Raw genomic sequence first — 18,551 nt, forward strand, 5'->3', positions numbered from 1 at the left:
AGAACTCTCTCCCTCCTACACTGAGAGACCGTCACTGAGAGCAGTTAGTGGGTATTTACTGTGGGAAACATTCTCTAAAAAAACCTTCTTCATAACCCTGGGAGGGAGACACCATGCTCATTCCTTCTCAGAGGAGAAACTGAGTCTCCCAGGCCACGGTCACTTTAGCGGGATTTGAGTCTCTGTTCTCAAAGCTGGCCCACTGCCATGCCTCTGGAAAAGCGCCCAGGTTCAAAAGCAACTAAGAAAGCACACTTAACTAAGGAAAGCGTGCTCCAGCTCCAGCCCTTTAATGGCTGGGCAAGAGTCTCATCGCTTCTGCTTCCCTGTGGGGCTAGGGAAGAACACCTCCTAGCCCCGCTAGTCCCACCTTCCTGCTGTCAATCAACTCTTCTCCCTCAAGGCCATACCCTTCCAGTTGCTCTGTGTCCCCTCCTCGGCTCAGCAAGGAGCCCCACCCCCACCCTGAGGCAGGCCCTCAGCAATAAGCCACCCATGACAGCAGCACGGCAGGGAGCTGAAGACTTTCTAGACCACAGGTCCCTCCGTTGACTAGAATCCATACCTCCTTGTCGCCCAGAAATGGCAGGGCCCATCACGTGACCCATCCCAGGAGCCTAGAGGGGAAGAAGCACAAAGCCTTCTCTTTTCTGCAAGGCCCGTCCCATTCCAGCAGCGACCACAGGACCCTTGCTATGTCCTCTATCGAGAGCTTCTGTCACTCAAACACCCTAAGGACATTGGTGGCCACGGTACAGAGGCCTGTCAGGCCACCGTCCAAGCCTTCATTTTGCTCTTCCCTTGCTCCCGAATTCACATCTCCCTGTTATGAGTACAACTGTACCAAAAAGTGGATTCCAGTCCTAACTCCCAGACCTGTCAACAGAACTATCCTCATTAAGAACTAATGTCTCATCCCAGCACTTGGGAGGCAGAGGCAGGCGGATTTCTGAGTTTGAGCCCAGCCTGGTCTACAGAGTGAGCTCCAGGACAGCCAGGGCTAAACGGAGAAACCCTGTCTCAAAAAAAAAAAAAAAAAGAAAGAAAAGAAAGAAAGAAAGAAAAAAAAAAACCTAATGTCTCAGGGCTGGGGAGATGGCTCAGCTGTTGCTAAGAGCACTGACTGTTCTTGCAAAGGACCTGAGTTCAATTCCCCGCAACCACATGGTGGCTCACAACCATCTGTCATGGGATCCTATGTCCTCTTCTGGTGTGTGTGAAGACAGCGACAGTGTGCTCACATACATAAAAATAAATAAATAAATCCTTTTTAAAAAAAGAAAAGAAAAGGAAGAACTAATGTCTCAGCACAGATGAGTTAAAGGTACTCACAGTGGACTGAGGTGAACCCCTCATGCCACAGGAGACACAGGGGAGCCCAGATGGAAACAGTCGGGGTCATGCTCAGAGGAGACTGAGCCTGAAAGCACCACAGCTGAAAGCTATGTCAGGAACCTTCAAGAAGAGCACATTCAGACACACACACACACACACACTCTTACACACACAGCATGTTCCTCATGCAGCAGTCATACAGACACACACGGACACACACACACACTCTTACACACACTCTTACACACACAGCATGTTCCTCATGCAGCAGTCATACAGACACACACGGCACACACACACACACACACACTCTCTTACACACACAGCATGTTCCTCATGCAGCAGTCACACAGACACACACGGCACACACACACATACAGCATGTTCCTCATGTGGCAGTCATACAGACATTCATGGCACACACACACACACACACACACGGCATGTTCCTTATGTGGCAGTCATACAGACACATACGGCACACACAGAGCACACACACACACACACACACACAGGTTTCAGAGGAGACAGGCACCACTAATTCTGAAGTTACAGCCTCCAGGGCAGCTTTGTGGGACTTCCTCATGGCCGCATCCTGGGAAACTCCGATGCACCACAAGCAAAGCTTCCCACGGTGTCCATGTTCTTGAAGCCCCTCCCCCATTTATTCCCAGACCTCGGAGAACAGCACCTGGCATGTGCGCACACTTTTAAAAAGCTGATAAATGAATCATGGAGTCTATTGTTTCGCCCATGTCATGGCCTCAACTTCCGTGAGTGCCACCTAACCCTCCACACAGAACAGCACGCAAGGCTGTGGTATCAGGGCACGGCGGGGGCTCACAGGCACGGGATAGACACCCGCTGCACAGGAAGAACAGCACGCAAGGCTGTGGTATCAGGAAGTGCAATGTACACAGGTAAGAGAGGCTCAGCGTCAGGTGACCCCCAGACCGGGTGATCCTCGACAACCAGGAGGACACATGTTCCTATACAGAGAGAGATGGGAGAAGAGGGTGTATACGACCAGCCAACCGCCTGAGGCGGGCTGGGCAGGACTCGCTGGACGCCACTATGTACCAGGGAGGCATTCTGAGAGGCAGGTTTGGAGGCCAACTAAGAGGCCAACCAGGAACAAGTGGATGCCCCACGTGCGGGCAAACAACCTCTGGGTGTGTGCCTTACCTAAGCCATCAGCCTTACAGAAAGATAAAAAACCCACGGTCTGGCTAAGCCTCTTGACGGCCTGGGGTCGGAGCACTTGTTCGCCCAGCTGACGTGAGGACCAGACTCAATTCCAGGCACTGCAGGCAAACAAGAATCCTGGGGTAAAAATGTTCCCCAGTGGGCTGGAGAGAGTGCTCAGCGGTTAGAGCACTGTCTGCTCTTCCAGAGGTCCCGAGTTCAATTCCCAGCAACCACATGATGGCTCACAACCATATATAACAAGATCTGGTGACCTCGTCTGGCCTGCAGGCATACACGCAGGCAGAACACTGTATACATAATAAATAAATACATCTTTTAAAAAAAATACTCCCCAGTGCACAGCAGGTGCCGGAACTCCAGAAGAGAACCCACGCCCTCTTCATGGCGCTGGGCCTGAGGACCTCTGAGTGCCCAGGAAGATTGAGAGTTGAAGATGTGGCTGCCTTCCTGCCCCCAGCCATCCAGCTCCTTCCTGTGCTGTGCCTGCCCTAGAGTTCCCTGCAGGCCTCTCTAGCAAGAAAGCCCTGCAGGGTTGCGCTTGGTGCAGGGCAGCGAGGGGTGGGGGGTGGGGTGGGGTGGGGGTGTGGTTGTAAGCATGAATTAAGCCACACCATGATGTCATCTGTCACCCACCGGAGTGCTCAAAAGGTTTGGTAGGCTGTCTTGCCGAGTGGGGACCAGCCTTCTCCTTCCAGGTTGGTGGGGAAACCCCATTGACCTCTGTGAAAGTCATGTGTGGGTACGTGGGTGCGCATGTGCATACACGTGTAATATACCACAGTTCTAGAATGCCAGGCAGACATGCTCAGGAGTGAGGCCACCCACCCCCACAGTGCCATCCACAGCAGCAGAATGGAGGTCACATGCTTGTGGGCAACAAACAGAGGAGACACACAACAGGACACAGGACTGCGTGGATACCACACGTTCCACGGGACTGTGTGGATATGAAAGAACCAGAATGGGAGGTGTCAGACCGAAGCAGGAGAGAGTGAGCAGTGACCTCTGCTCCAGAGAAAGAGAATCAGGGAGAGGACGAGGCCACCTAGGGAGGGCACCAAGGACTCAGCGCATCGGCCAAGGGAGCCTAAACTCCACAGGAGTCTCTGCTTCTCTCTTCAGTGCCATTTCTTGTGTGTCTTTATCTAAAACTATATTTTTCCTTTCTTGCTTCATTGAGGACTAAACCCAGGGTCTTGTGCATCCTAGGTAGGCCCTATACAACCGAGCTGTGGCCCCCGACCTGTTATTTTACTTTTTCCGTGTGAGACAGGGCATCACTGAAAGATCATCATCCCCCTGGGTAGCTAGGTACCAGCAGACTCAGCTCAAAATTTAATCATTATCAGAAAGCCTTTCCACAAGCCTGGTCTCTAGTTCCCAAACCTAGCCAAGTCCTGTGTCTGTCTGTCTGTCTCTGTCTCTGTCTCTCTTCTGTCTGTCTGTCTGGTTGGCCTTCTATGGTGATTTTAGGACACTTAAATTCTGCCCATTTTCCAGATTGTTACTTCAGAGTCCTGGCACATATATGAAGTGTGGCCTGGGTGCAAGACACTAGAAACACCCCAGGAATTCCGTTTCCTTCGCCATCCAGATGAGCTGCCAAACAGCAATGCCAGGACCAGGTTTCCCTTGTCCCTGTTCTCATCCTAGCTGAAGATTCCCCACTAACTCCGTGGCACGGCATCTGTGGGGACAATACACATCCCACAGCCTGGAAATACAAAAAGCCCAGCCACAAAGAAAGGCGACCCTGGTGACTCCAACTCGGAACTTTGGAATGTATTTGAGGGGGCTCACTGCCACCGTCTCTAAGCTTACCTTTCTCGAGGCTGCGCAGTGAGAGGGTCTCCAGAAAGAAGTCTTTCAAAAAAACTTTGGTTCCTGACATAGCAATTTTTGATCAGCCAGGAGTCTCCGGCTGTTTGCTCTTTGTTTGTTTGTTTTTTCTTTTTTGCCCTTAGATTTGATTAAAAATGGCTACACTCATTGGCTGTCTGACATCATCCAGGGCTTGGATCAGTGAATGGAAGGACCACCAACACCAGCTCTCCTGCCGCCTCCTCCCTGAACACAGCACCGTACCTAGACCGTTCGTGTGGTCCTGTCCAGCGATGCACACCCCCAAGGTTCCCAGAATTCCCAGACTCCCAATATCCCTGCCCAGGTTTGCATGGGGTCATGGTTTGAAGGGACAATCAGACATCACACACCTTTCAGACAGTCATCTGACAGCGGAAGCCACAGGGTGTCCTGCCCCCACCCTCAGTCTGTCATCACTCCTTCTGCAGTTACAGGAAGTTGAGCACCCCACTCCCACACAGGCGCAGAACTGACCTGCCTGAGTGCTCCTGGAGCACCTGATAGACTGTGATCTGGAAGGTCTCGTTGTCAAATCGCTCCCGGATGTAGTCCTTATAGATCCTGAATTCAGCCGCGGTCACCGCTTCTCCCTCGGGGATCTTGGAAAGGTCGAACCGGAACTCCCGATGGTGGTATCGAGGGTGGAAGAATTCTTTGTCGTGTTCCACTGGAGAGGAAGAAAACATACGAGCACCGAACAATTTAGTGTCTGGTTCCTTTCTGCCTGTGCCGTTGACCTGGACTGGGTGGCCACTGGCTATGTGATGACCTCCCATCCCGCGTAGGCGCTCCGTGGATTTAATGGTCACAGGCTCAGACCCAGAGCCATTTTGAACGAAAGGGCGTGGCTCTGTATCCAGCCTGCTGGGGAAGACAAAGCACAGCCATAGCAACTGCCACACTAGACTGGAGTCCAAGCAGCTCAGAACTGGGTTCAAACCCAGCCTCAGCCACTAAAGTAGCTGTGGCAGTAGAAAGACTCGTGATCATCCCACTCGATACTCAGTTCCACCACATGGAAAATGGGAACTGTTATGGACTGTGACGGGCAAGAGACCAAATTCACATAAGAGACCGATAATGTCACGGCTAGATAACTGTCACTGGTGAACACGCCCCTTGCTAGGCCTGTCCTGGGACAGTGTGGGGCAGTGGTCTCAGCCCTGCCTGCATGGAATGACTGAATATGCTTTTTAAAATTAAAGATGTCTGGTCAAGGGCTCTCAGAATATTAATGGCTCTCAGAAGGGCTTGCCAACAATCCCTGTGGTGTAAATGATGCCAGAGAGAGAGAGAGAGAGAGAGAGAGAGAGAGAGAGAGAGAGCGACAGCTAGACAGACAGACGGACAGAGAGAGAGACTCTGCTGGCACAGAGGCATCGACCACACGAGTGGGAAGAGAAGCACTCCATGAGCTACCACACCACGTGGCTCGGACCCCACCCCGAACTAAAAGGGACTAAAAGAGCTGGTCAGAGAGAACTCTCCAGGAAGCCATCATGTGTCTCCTGGTGTCCACTGTCCTCCTGCCCACTCTGTGTCCCACAAGGAGCACATTCCTGTTACATCAGCACATGGGAAAGGCCAGCTTACACATGGGTGAGAGGGGTCAGAGATGCCACCAGGCCCTCGGACTTTTAGACAGAACAGGGAAGGAAAGGTTCCTTTGCAGCAGCTGCTGAGGAGGGCAGGGCAGGCTCCTGCGTGTCCGGAGCCTGGGGAGGCGACCCCGGCCTAAGGAGGCAAGGCAGGGAGCGTGGGATGGCCCCTGCCATTCATCTGCTTCTCCCTCCCACCCTGCCTAGCCTCATTTCTGTTGCTGACAAGACAGACACCCTGACACAAAGCCACTTACTTGGCTTACAATTCCAGGTCACAGTCTATCACAGCAGGGAAGTCAGAGGCCAGGGCTTGGTCACAGACAGGAGTAGAGAAAACGAATGCGCCCTTGCTGCCCACTGGCTTCCCAGCTTTGCTCCATCCATGTGTGGGCGTGGCCTCCCTGCCTACGGAATGCCAACGCCCACAGAGGACTTGGTCTCTCTGCACCACGATGGTGCTCCACAGACAATCTCACAGGCTGCCCTGATCTAGACCATTCCTCACCTTCCCAGGTGATTCCAGGCCGTGTCTTTTGAGAGTTAAAATTAACCAGCCCACGTGCCCAAGCCACCCAAGGAGAGCATGACACAGCAATGGGCAAGCAGGCACCCGAGACCCCAAGGTGTCCAACAGCCAGCCTGGAGTGACAGAGCTGGGACTCAATCCAGGACCTGCCAAACCGGAGACCTTCGCCACCACATCCGTCTACAACAGTGCTGAGAACAGCTTAGTGGGATGAAATCTCTTCTTGTTTAACAGACTTCACATTGTACATTTGTACATATGTGTACATTGTGTACATGTGTATACATGTGTACATATGTATACATATATGTGTTGTGTTCATAAACCACTCAAGTAACTCAGCAGACCATCACACAAGTACTCCTGGTGGGAGCTCCTCTGGCTCATCAGCAGAGCACACCGGTCCTGCCCAGCCCAGATCTTCCAGCTGGGGGCTGTTTTTGGCTGCTTCTAACACTATCGGGAGTGACAGTGTCATGTAGTATCTGCATCTGACTTCCTTAGCATGTTTATAACGCTTCTCTCTCACGGTGAATGTTCATAGCTGCATAGAACACCACGTTTCGATCATCTGAACCCCCTGTTCTACCGTTCCTGAGAAGAGGAGCCTCTGAACCAGGAGTCTTTATTTTATTTATTTGTTTGTTTGTTTGGGTCTTCTCAGACAGGATTTTTCTGTGTAGCCCTGGCTGTCCTGGAACTCACTTTGTAGATCAAGCTGTCCTCAGATCCAGAGATCTACCTGCTTCTGCCTCTGCTCCAACACTGAGAATATGTTTTGATGGTAGTAGTGTGTGTAGACTTGTACTGCATAGTTTTATGTCAATGTGACAGAAGCTAAAATAATTTGAGAGGTGGGATCTCAATTTTAAAAAATGCTTCCAAAAACAAAAAAACGAATGAATGAATGAATGAATGAATGAATGAAGATGTTTGATCAGGCTATAAGTAAGCCTCGTGGGCACTGAGTAGTGACTGATGTGGGAGGGCCCAGCCCACTGTGGGTGGGGCCATGCCTGGGCTAGTTGTCCTGGGTTCTGTAAGAATCAGGCTGAGCAAGCCATGAGGACACCTTCCATGGCCTCTCCATCAGCTCCTGCCTCAGGTCCCGGCCCTGTCTGAGTTCCTGTCCTGACTTCTTCCTTCGATGGCAAACAGCGCTTCAGAAGTGTAAGCCAAATACACTCGTCCTCTCCCAGTTATTCTGGGCATGGTGTTTCAGCACAGCAACAGAAGCCCTAAGATAACACTCCTTCTCCCCAAGTGCCGGGGAGGTTCCGAAGGTAGCACATGGAACGTGACCTACAGGGCGACAGCCCTATGAAGGGAACAGGGAAGCACATAGCCACGCAGGACCTGAGGCCCAGGAGGGAGACGCGCGTCCTGAGAGCACTTCTGTGGGCAGCCTTTCCTATGCGCCCAGCACCCCAGGAAGGGGCTTCCAGTGCACACCCGACATCTCTACCCAAGCAAGGCCACAAAAGACCAAACTGTAACCAGCTGGGACACAAATGGCCAGCCACAGTCCTGCTGTCCTCCAGGAGGGGCATTGAACCTGCGTCTCCTGCCTTTGGACGCCACCTTTCCTTTCTCCCTCCTAGGAACCGTTAGGGGCTCTCCTGACTCCCCGCCACCCATCCCTTCTCGGTCCTGACTGCTGAGATGCCCTGCACACTTCTGCCCACCTTGCACGCATTCCCATAACTCAAGCTTGGCTTCTTCCCACTCTGCGGCCTCTCCAGGGAGAGGGCTCTTCCTCTCAGGACCAGATTACAGCCCACAGGCAGATGGCTTCCGGCATGCAAATGACCCCGCCTACACAAGACCGCCTACAAGCTCCTGGCTCCAACATGGAGAAAGGTCTGCATATAAACCACACACACACACACACACACACACACATCGATACTCATGACTTTCTCTTGCACCTGGCTGTCTCCTCTGAGCCTCCAGCTCCTGCACCCAGTCCTCTCTTTATAGTTGTAGGCCTCACAGACCAACGACATCTGTCTCCAAATCATTCATAAACCACCCAGGCAAGTCTGGCTGTCTCCTAACACAATCTCAGTTTGACCAAGCCACCCTCATCCCTTGTTTTGGCGGAGCCCCCACAAGCACCCCAACGCACCGTCCCCTCCCTCCCCTTCCTAACGGGCTTGTCTCCCCATGTCTGCCCCTCCATGCCCTCCTTGCTTCCCAGCTGCACAGTTGAGTTTGGGTGACTTTGCCTGTAGATGGGACCAGGCTATCATGAGACGTCTGCTTTGGATCCCACGGTGCTATGGAGGGTCAGGAGAGTGCTCCCAGCCCCATCCTCCACACCACTCAGAGTTCACCCTCACTGTGCCTTCCAATGTCTCCCCTGCTCCTCCTACAGAACAGGCTGGGAAGAGCCCTCCACTTCCCTCCCCCTTCCCTTCCCCTCCCCACCCTTTCCCCTCTGCTCTTATTCTCTCCCCCTCCCCTCCCCCCCTCACCCCTTCCTCTCCCCTCTGGAACAGCCAGGTTTCCCAGGGAAAGTGATATTTCCATGCTCAGCATGGAGAGCTGCCCTGCCTAAGAGCACTGGGGGCTCCTAGCTGGAGTGCAGTCAGTCCCCACAAGTTTTAGGCCTGGGCCTCCTTCGAGCTTCAGAACAGTTCCTCTGGCAAATGAACTGCCAGAAGGAAGGACAGCAGAGTGCGACCTCTCTCACAGCCAAGGATGGATGAAGCACCGGAGACGCGGAAGGCACGCGTCTTGTAGTGCTGAGATGCCCCAAGATGAACAGCTGTGGCCGTTGTCTGGAGTGTGGGGGCAACCTGTAAGGTCGGAGGGAATCCCTGGTTTGCAGAGGAAACTGGAGTTCCAGGAGGCCAGTTAGCTTGCCCACAGTGCAAAATAGGTGACTGCGGAACTTGCAACCCCACACTTTTGACCTCTGCTTTCCGAGGCCTGGGGTCCGAGCCTGTGCCACTGACCAGCAGTGTGGTCTAGATCATGTGACCTGTGTTCCACGTGCCTGGGCGTCCTCAGAGGATGGCGGTCACAGAGGGTGTCTCTTAAGCAGTAATGGCAAAGGATGTCTGCTACAGTCACGGGGCCTCTAAATGATGAGGCAGGAGAACACGCATCAGTGCAGACAACAGGATGTTACCTGTGGCTGTTTACATCCTAACACGAGGACAGGGTCACTTACAAAAGGAAAACAAGGAATCAAGGTGAACAAACAAACGAATGGAAAAGCGACTGTGTTCTCTGCTTTTCTGTAGTGATACAGCGCTCGGGACTGAGGCAATGCTAGAAGGACAGGCTATTCGAGCTTCTGGCCCCAAAGCGTTAGAGTCCATTACCACACTGTGGAGGAAGCGTGCAGCAAGCAGGCATGGTGGTCGGAGCCGGAGCTGGACGCTGGGAGCTCACATCTTAAAACTGCCAACAGAAAGCAGAGCGACAGAGAGCCCGGAAGATTATAGAGCTTGAAAAGCCTCTGGGAGGTACAGGCCAACCACGTGAGCCACAAACCCTGGGCCTCTGAAGGAGAGTGCGAACCGGCTAACACGGGAGAGGCCAGGAAGTCCACATTGCTCCCGGGGGGCGGGGGGGACAGGTAGCTAGGAAACAGGCTCCATACCCACCACACCAGTCACCCCAAGGCTCACACACGCCGAGGGGTGAACTCGAGGGCCCGGCTGGTCAGTGTCTTTGATGAGGTGGCCTCCAATCCCAGTGACACAAAACCCCTCCAGTTGATGATATTTTTTTTAAGATTTATTTTTATTATTTTTAGGTGTGTGTGCACACACACGTGTGAACACATGCCATACGTGTGCATACCTGTGCATGCTGTGGAGGCAGGAAGAGGGTGTTGATCACCTGGAGCTGGGGTTACAGGTGGTTGTGAGCCAGCAGGTGTGGGTGCTGGGAACTGAACTCAGATCCTGCGGAAGAGCAGTGAGTGTCCTTAACTGCTCCGCCATCTCTCTAGCCCTCAACAGCTGCTCAACTTTAACGTTCACATGGGGAACCTGCATGGGGAGATGCAGGTGACAAAATACCGTCTCACCACCTGTGACAAGCCATTCAGTCATGTGGGACAAGTTCACACTCTGTTCACCTGGAAAAGGTGAAACTCTGTCTCCTCCTAAATGCCCCCATCATTCTCCACTTCCTCGGCCCTAGAGACCACTGTGTAACTTCCTGTCATGGTGAACTGCACTCCTCTGAGGACCTCCTATCAGAGTCCGTTCTGTGACTGGCTCATTTTACTCAGCAAATGTCCTCAAGGTTCGTCAAGGACATAATGGGCATGCGAATGTCCCTTTTCAGAGCTGAATAATATTCCATCGGAAGGTTAGACGATACCCTGTCTATTCATCCTCCTGTGGAATGTGAGCAGCCTCTGTCGTGGCTGCTGTGACAAACATCACTGTCACACGGACATACAAATGGCTTCTGGAGTCCCTGTTTTGGATTCTTCTGGATAGAGATCAAGAAGAAGAATGGCTGAATTTTAATGCTAATTCTGTTTGTTATCATGAGGACCTGCAACTGCACCACTGTCACCAACAGTGCACTGTGCCCCGGTTTCTCCACAGGTCACCAGAGACTGCTTCCATTCTGTTAGCTAGTGGCCACTGCAGTTGACGGGTATGAAGTGGGCAGTCACTGGCCTCAGAGCCCTTCCCAGCTAGGAAAGGTTGTGAAGTACTTGCTGCAAAAGCATGAAGATATAAAGACTTCCATCCCAGGACCAATGTGGGAAAGCTAGATGCAGTGGCATGTACCTGTGACCACAGCACTAGGGAGTTGGAGACAGGTGGCCTGTGGGGCTTGCCTAACTCAATACTGAGTTTCAGGTCACAGTGAGAGACTGTCTTCAAAGTTAAGATGGACAAGTTCTGAGAAATGATACCCTAGGTTAACCTCCAGTACACACACACACACACACTCACTCACTGAGACCACACACATACAGAGACCACACACAAACACCCTACACACACACACACTCCACATACATACACATAAACATACATACACACCACACACACAAAGACTATACCTACAAACATATCACACACCACAAACACACACACACACAAACACACCACATGCATACACATAACATATACACACAAAGACTACACACATACAAACAGCACACACAAACACCCTATATACACATAAACATACATACAAACATATGCCACACACAATCCACATACATACACACACCACACACCGTACACAGACATATACACACATACACACAAACACTCCCCCCACATATACACACACACATACATGCTCCAAACACATATATAATCAGTCTCTGTCTCTGTGTCTGTGTGTGTCTCTATCTCTCTGTCTGTGTGTGTGTGTGTCTCTGTCTCTCTGTCTCTGTCTGTCTCTCTGTGTGTGTGTCTCTGGTCTGGATACCCCATCTCTATCCCACACGCTCCATCCTTGATCCTTCGAAGACTCCTGCTCCAAGACCAGTGTGTCTCACAGCTGAGAACAGTAGAGCTCAGCATGAAGCCACAGAGACCTGGAGGCCCACAGGCCAGGGCCAAGCTCCCACCTCCCTGAACTGGGAACCCAGGTGTGCAGAGCCCTTGGAGTTCCCAAAGGTTCCCATCTACCTCACTGCCACGTCAGCTCTGGAAGGCCACCGAGTACTTGTGGTGACCGTCAGGCCTCCAAAGTCCCCACAGCAGCTCTCCAACAGGGTCTTAGAAGACACAGCCTCCTTCCTGTTGAGCACAGGTCTGCTTGGCATTGGGTGGGGGGAGGGGGGTCCCATTCTGTCCTAAGCCTGCGGCCTACAGAGCTGTCAGGACAGAGGCAGGGCTGAGAAATGAGGTCTTTGCTGCAAGATTAAACACTTCAGTGTCCACATGTGCGCAGCACAGCTCAAACAATGTCATCATTGTGGACTGGATGAAGCTGAGGGTTTGGGCTGGGGTGGAGAAGGGGAAAGATGGGTCTAATTATCTCTCCAGGGCTGGGCCAGCTGTTTGCCTAAAAAGACCCAGAATAAAAAGAGCCGAGAGCAGACCATCTCTGGTCTGGGGCTGCCCACCCTCAGGGCCGGTGGTCGGCCTTGGCCTGTCATTCACATCCCCAGATGGGGATCCAGATACCCAGGGCTGTCCAGTCCCAGTCCCATCCTCAGCTAACAGAAGAACACAGGAAAACGACATCGGTCGTGATGACAGTGCACTGAACCAGGCTCTTCCACTCAGGGCAGCGCTGTCCCGGAGTCCCTTCTGCTCCTGAGTCCCGTCTGCTCCCAAGTGCTCTGAGCAGCACTTGGATGTGTCTGAGGGCCTTGTACAGATGGGCAGGGTTATTAGAGTTAAGCAGGTTGAGGTCGTAATGCTGCCACACCCCACAGTCCACTGCATAGCTCCGAAGTGCAGAACGGCAAAAGGGGATTAATGGTGGCTCATGCCTAGGATCCTTGGTTACTGGGAAAGGTCGCCTTTGATCCCAGTGCTAGGGAAGCAGAGGCAAGCAGACCTCTGTGAGTTCGAGGCCAGCCTAGTCTACAGAGTTCCGGAACAGCCAGGGCTCCATAGAGAAATCCTATCTTGAAAGGAAAAAAAAAAAAAAAGCAGTCACTTGAGTCTACAGGTTCAAGGACAGGCCAGCAAAATGGTAAGGGTCTGCTTTAATTTTTTCCTTTTTTTTCCTTTATTTGTTAATCCATTACAAAGATAGGATTAAACCCAGGGCCAAGACAAGCCCCCAATTTCTTGTAGCTTAGACTAGCTTTGAACTTGCTATGTAGCTAAGGATAACCTTGAACTCCGATCCTCTGGTCTCCATCTCTCAAGCGCTGGAGTGCAGGCGTGTCTCACAATGCCTCCCAGATGTTGCTGTGTGGTGTTGAGAGGCTCTGAGCTAGCGGGACCTCTGGAGGTCAAGGATGCTGGGCTTAGTCCCTCTCTGGGCTGTCAGCCAGCTGGGTGGGACCCCAACGCCTTTCATCACTCCCAAGTCCTCTTGCTCTTCCACTGGGTCAGTCACACAGACGGGCCAGCATCCCATCAACCTGACCTCCATGTGCCTCGGGGCAAGCCTCTCTCCATGTGCACCGCCCGTGGCAGTAGCCACGGACCACATGTGGCCAGTGTGGCTTTGCTTTTGTTGTAGTTAGTTTAAACTTAAATAACCACTTGTGGCCCGTGGACTCTTCCCAGACACGAGTCTGCAGCGTGATGGATCCGCTCGGCCCTCTGCAGCACCAGGTGCTGCCTGCTCCAAACGAGTCAGCTTGTACAGTGCTGATGCCAGAGAGGAGGAGGTACTTACACGGGACACACAAGATGGCTATCTTCAAAGACAGAAGGCTTTAAGATGGGGAGACCCATGATGTCAGAATTCTACTGATGGTCTGTGGGAACTGCTTGGTGGGTAAAGGGCCTGCTACAGAAACACAAGAGAAAGAGATCCACACCCAACATTACCCTTCGGCCTCCACATGCCCTACATACATGTGCATATGCGCATTTGTGCACACACATGCACATTCATGCGTGTACACACAGACCTCCACATGCACCCACACGCATGTGCACACTCACACACAGGCCTCCGCATGCATCCACATACATGTGCTCATACACATGCACACATACAGGCCTCTACATGCATCCACATACATGTGCTCATGCACATGAACACACCCACACCCAGGCCTCCACATGTGCCCACATATATGTGCACATACACACACAGGCCTCCACATGCACCCACATACATGTATGTACACACACACACATACTCCTCCACTCCAGAGCTTGGGGTCTGAGGCTCATGTGTGGTTTTCATGGACCCTGGAGACTGATGCTTCTGGTTCTGCCAGCACAGCAAGGAGACAGTTGTCAGACATGCCTAGGTGACACGTGTTGGGCTCTGCCCCAGACTCACCTGGCCCTGGGTCCCATTTCTGCCCGGCACGCACAGCTCATGGCTAATCTCACGTGGTCTCTCTATCGTGTCCCATCTAGAACATGGCTACCCTGTGCTGCCTACCGCAGGAACCGAACATCAGTTTCTACCGTGGGTCAGAGCCGGGGTGTGCCTCCGCATTCTGGGTATGTGCTTTGGGTCCAGATCCAAGGACCTGGGCCATGGGAGGCTCCACACTGCTCCCTCTAGATGCAGACTGTCACCACACAGACGGCTGAACCTCAGTTGCCACATGCTCCGAGATTGGGCACAGCCTGTTCCCAAAGGTCACAGTGCTGCCTGGGGACCCCGCTTTGACAACTGCTGGGACACATGACATCTGTGGAGCCTCCAGTACCTTCAAAGGCCTTCAAAGATGGCTGCCATCTCTCTTCAGTTCACCTCAGCTCTGCCTACCACTCAGGGGCCAGGTTCTCTGGGCAGCAGTCAGCGGGCATGAGCAACACCCCATGGTGCCCAGAACTCCACTTCGTGCCCCATTCCACTCAGGAAGAAGCTGAGTGTGACCCCAGGGGCCTGGAAGTCCAGCAGGACATGCCTGCCTACCACTGACAGGGACTCAGGACAAGTTAGCCCTTCTCTAGAAGGCTCAGCTTCCCCTTGTGACACAAAGACCCCTACTTAAGGGACTGTAGAGAAAAGTGTTGACAACAGAGGCCAGAATACAATGTAGCAAAACCACTAAGACACAGCCAGCCCACAGCCAGCCCAGCAGGGGCCCAGGCCCAGCAGCCAGGTGGGAGTGGAGCCATGGCTCCCTCCTTCCTCACTGGGCCAGGGAGACCCAGACCGCCCCAGGCAGCTGCGGCTGCAGGTCAGCTGGGCAGACACAGCTGCTCTCAGGCCCTCAGCAGCAAGTCCGATCACATGAGAATTTATAATCCTTCCTGGGGTCTGGGTTCCATCAACCTAAACTCATTAGCCCCAGAGATGCAGGTGCCTCAGAGAGAAGCAGGCTCCGTCTCCTCTTTCAAAATAAGAGTCTCCTGGAGAGCTGACCTCAGGCCCCAGACGTGTCCAACCATGGACAGCTGAGAGCCCAAGTTCAAAAAAAAAAAAAAAGCTGCTGTGGAGGCCTTGCGGAGACCACATCTGGGTGGCTGGAGATGGTTTGGCGGGAACTGGAAATCTTCAAGGCCCTCACTTCCTCAAGTTCACGAGACACGCAAACTCCTGGTCTGGACTACAAAAGCACTCTTCAAGCTGCCTGGGGAGTCAGACATGGTGGCACATCCTTACCTTTTAATCCCAGCATTCGAGGCAGAGACAGAGATGGGTATGGGGTATAGGGATCTCTGCTGAGTCCAGGCCAGCCAGGGCTGCACGGTGACACCCTGTGGACCCACTCTGGACTGAGGAAGAGGCTCTTCCTACTGCAGACGCATGCCAAGCCACAGACAGGCGTATGCCACGCTCCAAGCTCCAATCGGGGCCCTTCCCATGCAGGGCTCCTGCAATCTGCCGTTCAGAAAGGGTTGGCAAGGGCTGGGGAGATGGCTCAGTGGTGAAGAGCACTGACAGCTCTTCCAGGGGTCCTGAGTTCAATTCCCAGCAACCACATGGTGGCTCACAACCATCTGTAATGGGATCCAATGCCCTCTTCTGAAGACAGCTACCGTGTACTTACATATAATAAATAAATAAATTTTTTTTTAAGAAAAGGATTGGCAAATAAATTTAGGCAGGTAGTGATGAGAGCTCCCATTGGGTGTGAGAATATGGGGCTCCCGAGTGGGGTGAGGGCACCCCTACATCTCATTCTTTATTCAATGTATGTATGTTACAAAAATAAGATGCTAAGAACCAAGAGGATAACCACGAGGACGGAGGTACAAGTAAACTGATATTAGTAGTATTATTATGACTAACCCGGCTGCAATCAGAGAGCAGGCACAAAGCCCTATATCCTCAGCACAGCCACAGGTGACCAGAGCTGACTCCAGCCACCCATCTGTGTGGTAAGATCTACCTTCTAAAGCAACCCAGTCATGGGAGAGCACGTGATCAGGCCTCAAGCCTCTCTCCAGCAGACATCTGAGTTAAATTCAGAAGTCCAGCCTCCTCGTCCCCAACTTGTCTCTGCGGTCTTTTCTGCCAATTTGCCACTGTTTACACAATGACCCCGAATCCCCGAGCCTCCTGGTCACAAAAGGGCTGTCACAGCACCAAGCACTAGCGTCTTCGCAGAACCACACTCAAGGCAAGGAAAGGGAGAAGACAGAGTTTTGTTTGTTTTGCAGTCACTCAGCAGGAAGCCAAATATTTTTCCGGAACCGCCTCCCAGCCCACAGTACAACCGTCGGGTTTCCTGTCCTGTCTGCTCATTAGAACAACATCTCGCAGGACCATTTCGAGCTGCAAGGGAAGCTGACCAAGCAGACGGGCGGGGCTTGGGGCGTGACGGGCGGGGCTTGGGGCATAGCCTGTAATCAGGAGCTGTGCCCTGTTTACCCCGATGGGCCAGGTAGCAGAGGAGGCAGGGAGGGCTTATAGTCTGTCTACTCACAGTGCTGGGAACCTTAGTTAGACAGGTCCTGCATCCTCCCCAGGACTCAGTAGCCGTTGGCCTAGTATGTCCGTTCCTAACACTTGGGGAGCCGAGGATCTCCCCCCAACCACATAAGCTACTCACTGATGAACTGTGATGCCCACGACCAGAGACTTCTGACAAATGAACTGTTATTCCCAGCAGACACACACTGGCCAGAAAGCATCCTACGTGTAGCTCCCTGCCCGTCCCCTTCTTGCCCCACTGTCTATCAGAAAAAAACACCCAGGCCCTGTCCCAGCATCTCCCGAGGGAACAAGCAGCAGCAGAGAGAGTCAAGGCTAGACCCCACCCATGACAAGGTCCACCAGGGTTCCAGTCTCAACAGTGGCTCTCAGGCAGAAGGCCTTTTCCCGCACGGCTCAAGATATCGTGTCCTTGACCCTCTGACCGGGGAGACAGCTGCCCCAGGTCCCTGAGCAGGACTCAGACAGAAATTCTCATCCAGCTCCGCTCCCGCCTAGGGGATGGGACTTCTGACCTTCTTCGATCACAGTCAAGAGGTTTTGCCCGTGCAGAAGGATACTGGAAGGGGTCCGCTGGTTGTGTTACTGGCAAAGACTGAACTGCTTCCTGGGTTGTCAAGGCCAGATCTTCGGGCTGGAGTTAAGGTGGCTATCAGCAGCCCGTGGACTGTACAGAGTCTGGTTTGATTAATAGCAAGTGATGTGCCAAGGGTACAGCTTGAAGGAGGAGCATTGGCCAGGAGGCTTAAGGCCCTGGGTTCTGTCCCCAGTACCAATAAACACAAAACAACCATCGCAGCAGCCAGCCTTGGGCGCACATTTACTGCGCACACCACTGTGTCTGCAGGCTTTGGAAGCGAGCTTGGACTCTACTCAGCCATGCAGGCCTACCTAAATAGCAGGTGTCAGCGTAGGAAACCACAAGAGGGGAGAACCTTTTAATCGGCTGAACGAGGCTCCCGCCAGCCATGTCTAACCCTCCCTCTGTCTTCCGTGAGCACACCTTCCCGCCCTCGCTTGCAGCAAGCCCTGTCCCTACAAGCCAGTCTTCTAGGGAACGTCAGAGGAGAGGTTATGCGTACTCTGTTCCGGTGCACCCCTCCAGCTGGTCCCCAGAAAATCCCTGACCAATGACAGATCTTAATCAGTGGAGAGATAACTTTCTAGTGAAACAGGATCAGCCCAGAGTGATGACACCAACTTCCTGTTTTGCCCTGTGCCCTGTCAACACAGGCAAGCTTCTGTCTGAGCTGGTGTGTTTCTGCTCAGGCATACCACCTCCATCCAGTGCCCTAGGTGTAGGACTGAGGTCGCTCCACCCCCACCCCGCCCCGCTACCTTCATAGCCTGCACTCAGACAGGGGCGCAGCTGAGGTCCCTGGTCATAGAGTTCACATACTGATCCACCCTCTGCTCTTATCAACCGGGCACCCCCGAGTCAGGAAGCAGGGTCAATTCTAGAGATGGGACCAATTCTCTGAGCTCAAAAAAAGAGATCTTGAATCTACCAAGAGGTAGGAGTGGGCCTCGGAGCTGGGGTGCTC

General features: G+C 52.9%; 1 protein-coding gene across 1 annotated transcript in view; it reads right to left on the bottom strand.

Annotated features, from left to right (window-relative positions):
- Positions 1–18,551, bottom strand: part of Bmp7 (bone morphogenetic protein 7) — a 73,365-nt gene that overhangs the window by 41,712 nt on the left and 13,102 nt on the right. Inside the window, exon 2 of the mRNA XM_052184432.1 lies at positions 4,882–5,074. Within this exon, the coding sequence (XP_052040392.1) occupies positions 4,882–5,074 (193 nt within the window). The remainder of the gene's footprint in view (positions 1–4,881; positions 5,075–18,551) is intronic.

This window comes from Apodemus sylvaticus, chromosome 5 (genome assembly GCF_947179515.1).
Source record: "Apodemus sylvaticus chromosome 5, mApoSyl1.1, whole genome shotgun sequence".
NCBI classification, from domain to species: Eukaryota; Metazoa; Chordata; class Mammalia; order Rodentia; family Muridae; genus Apodemus; species Apodemus sylvaticus.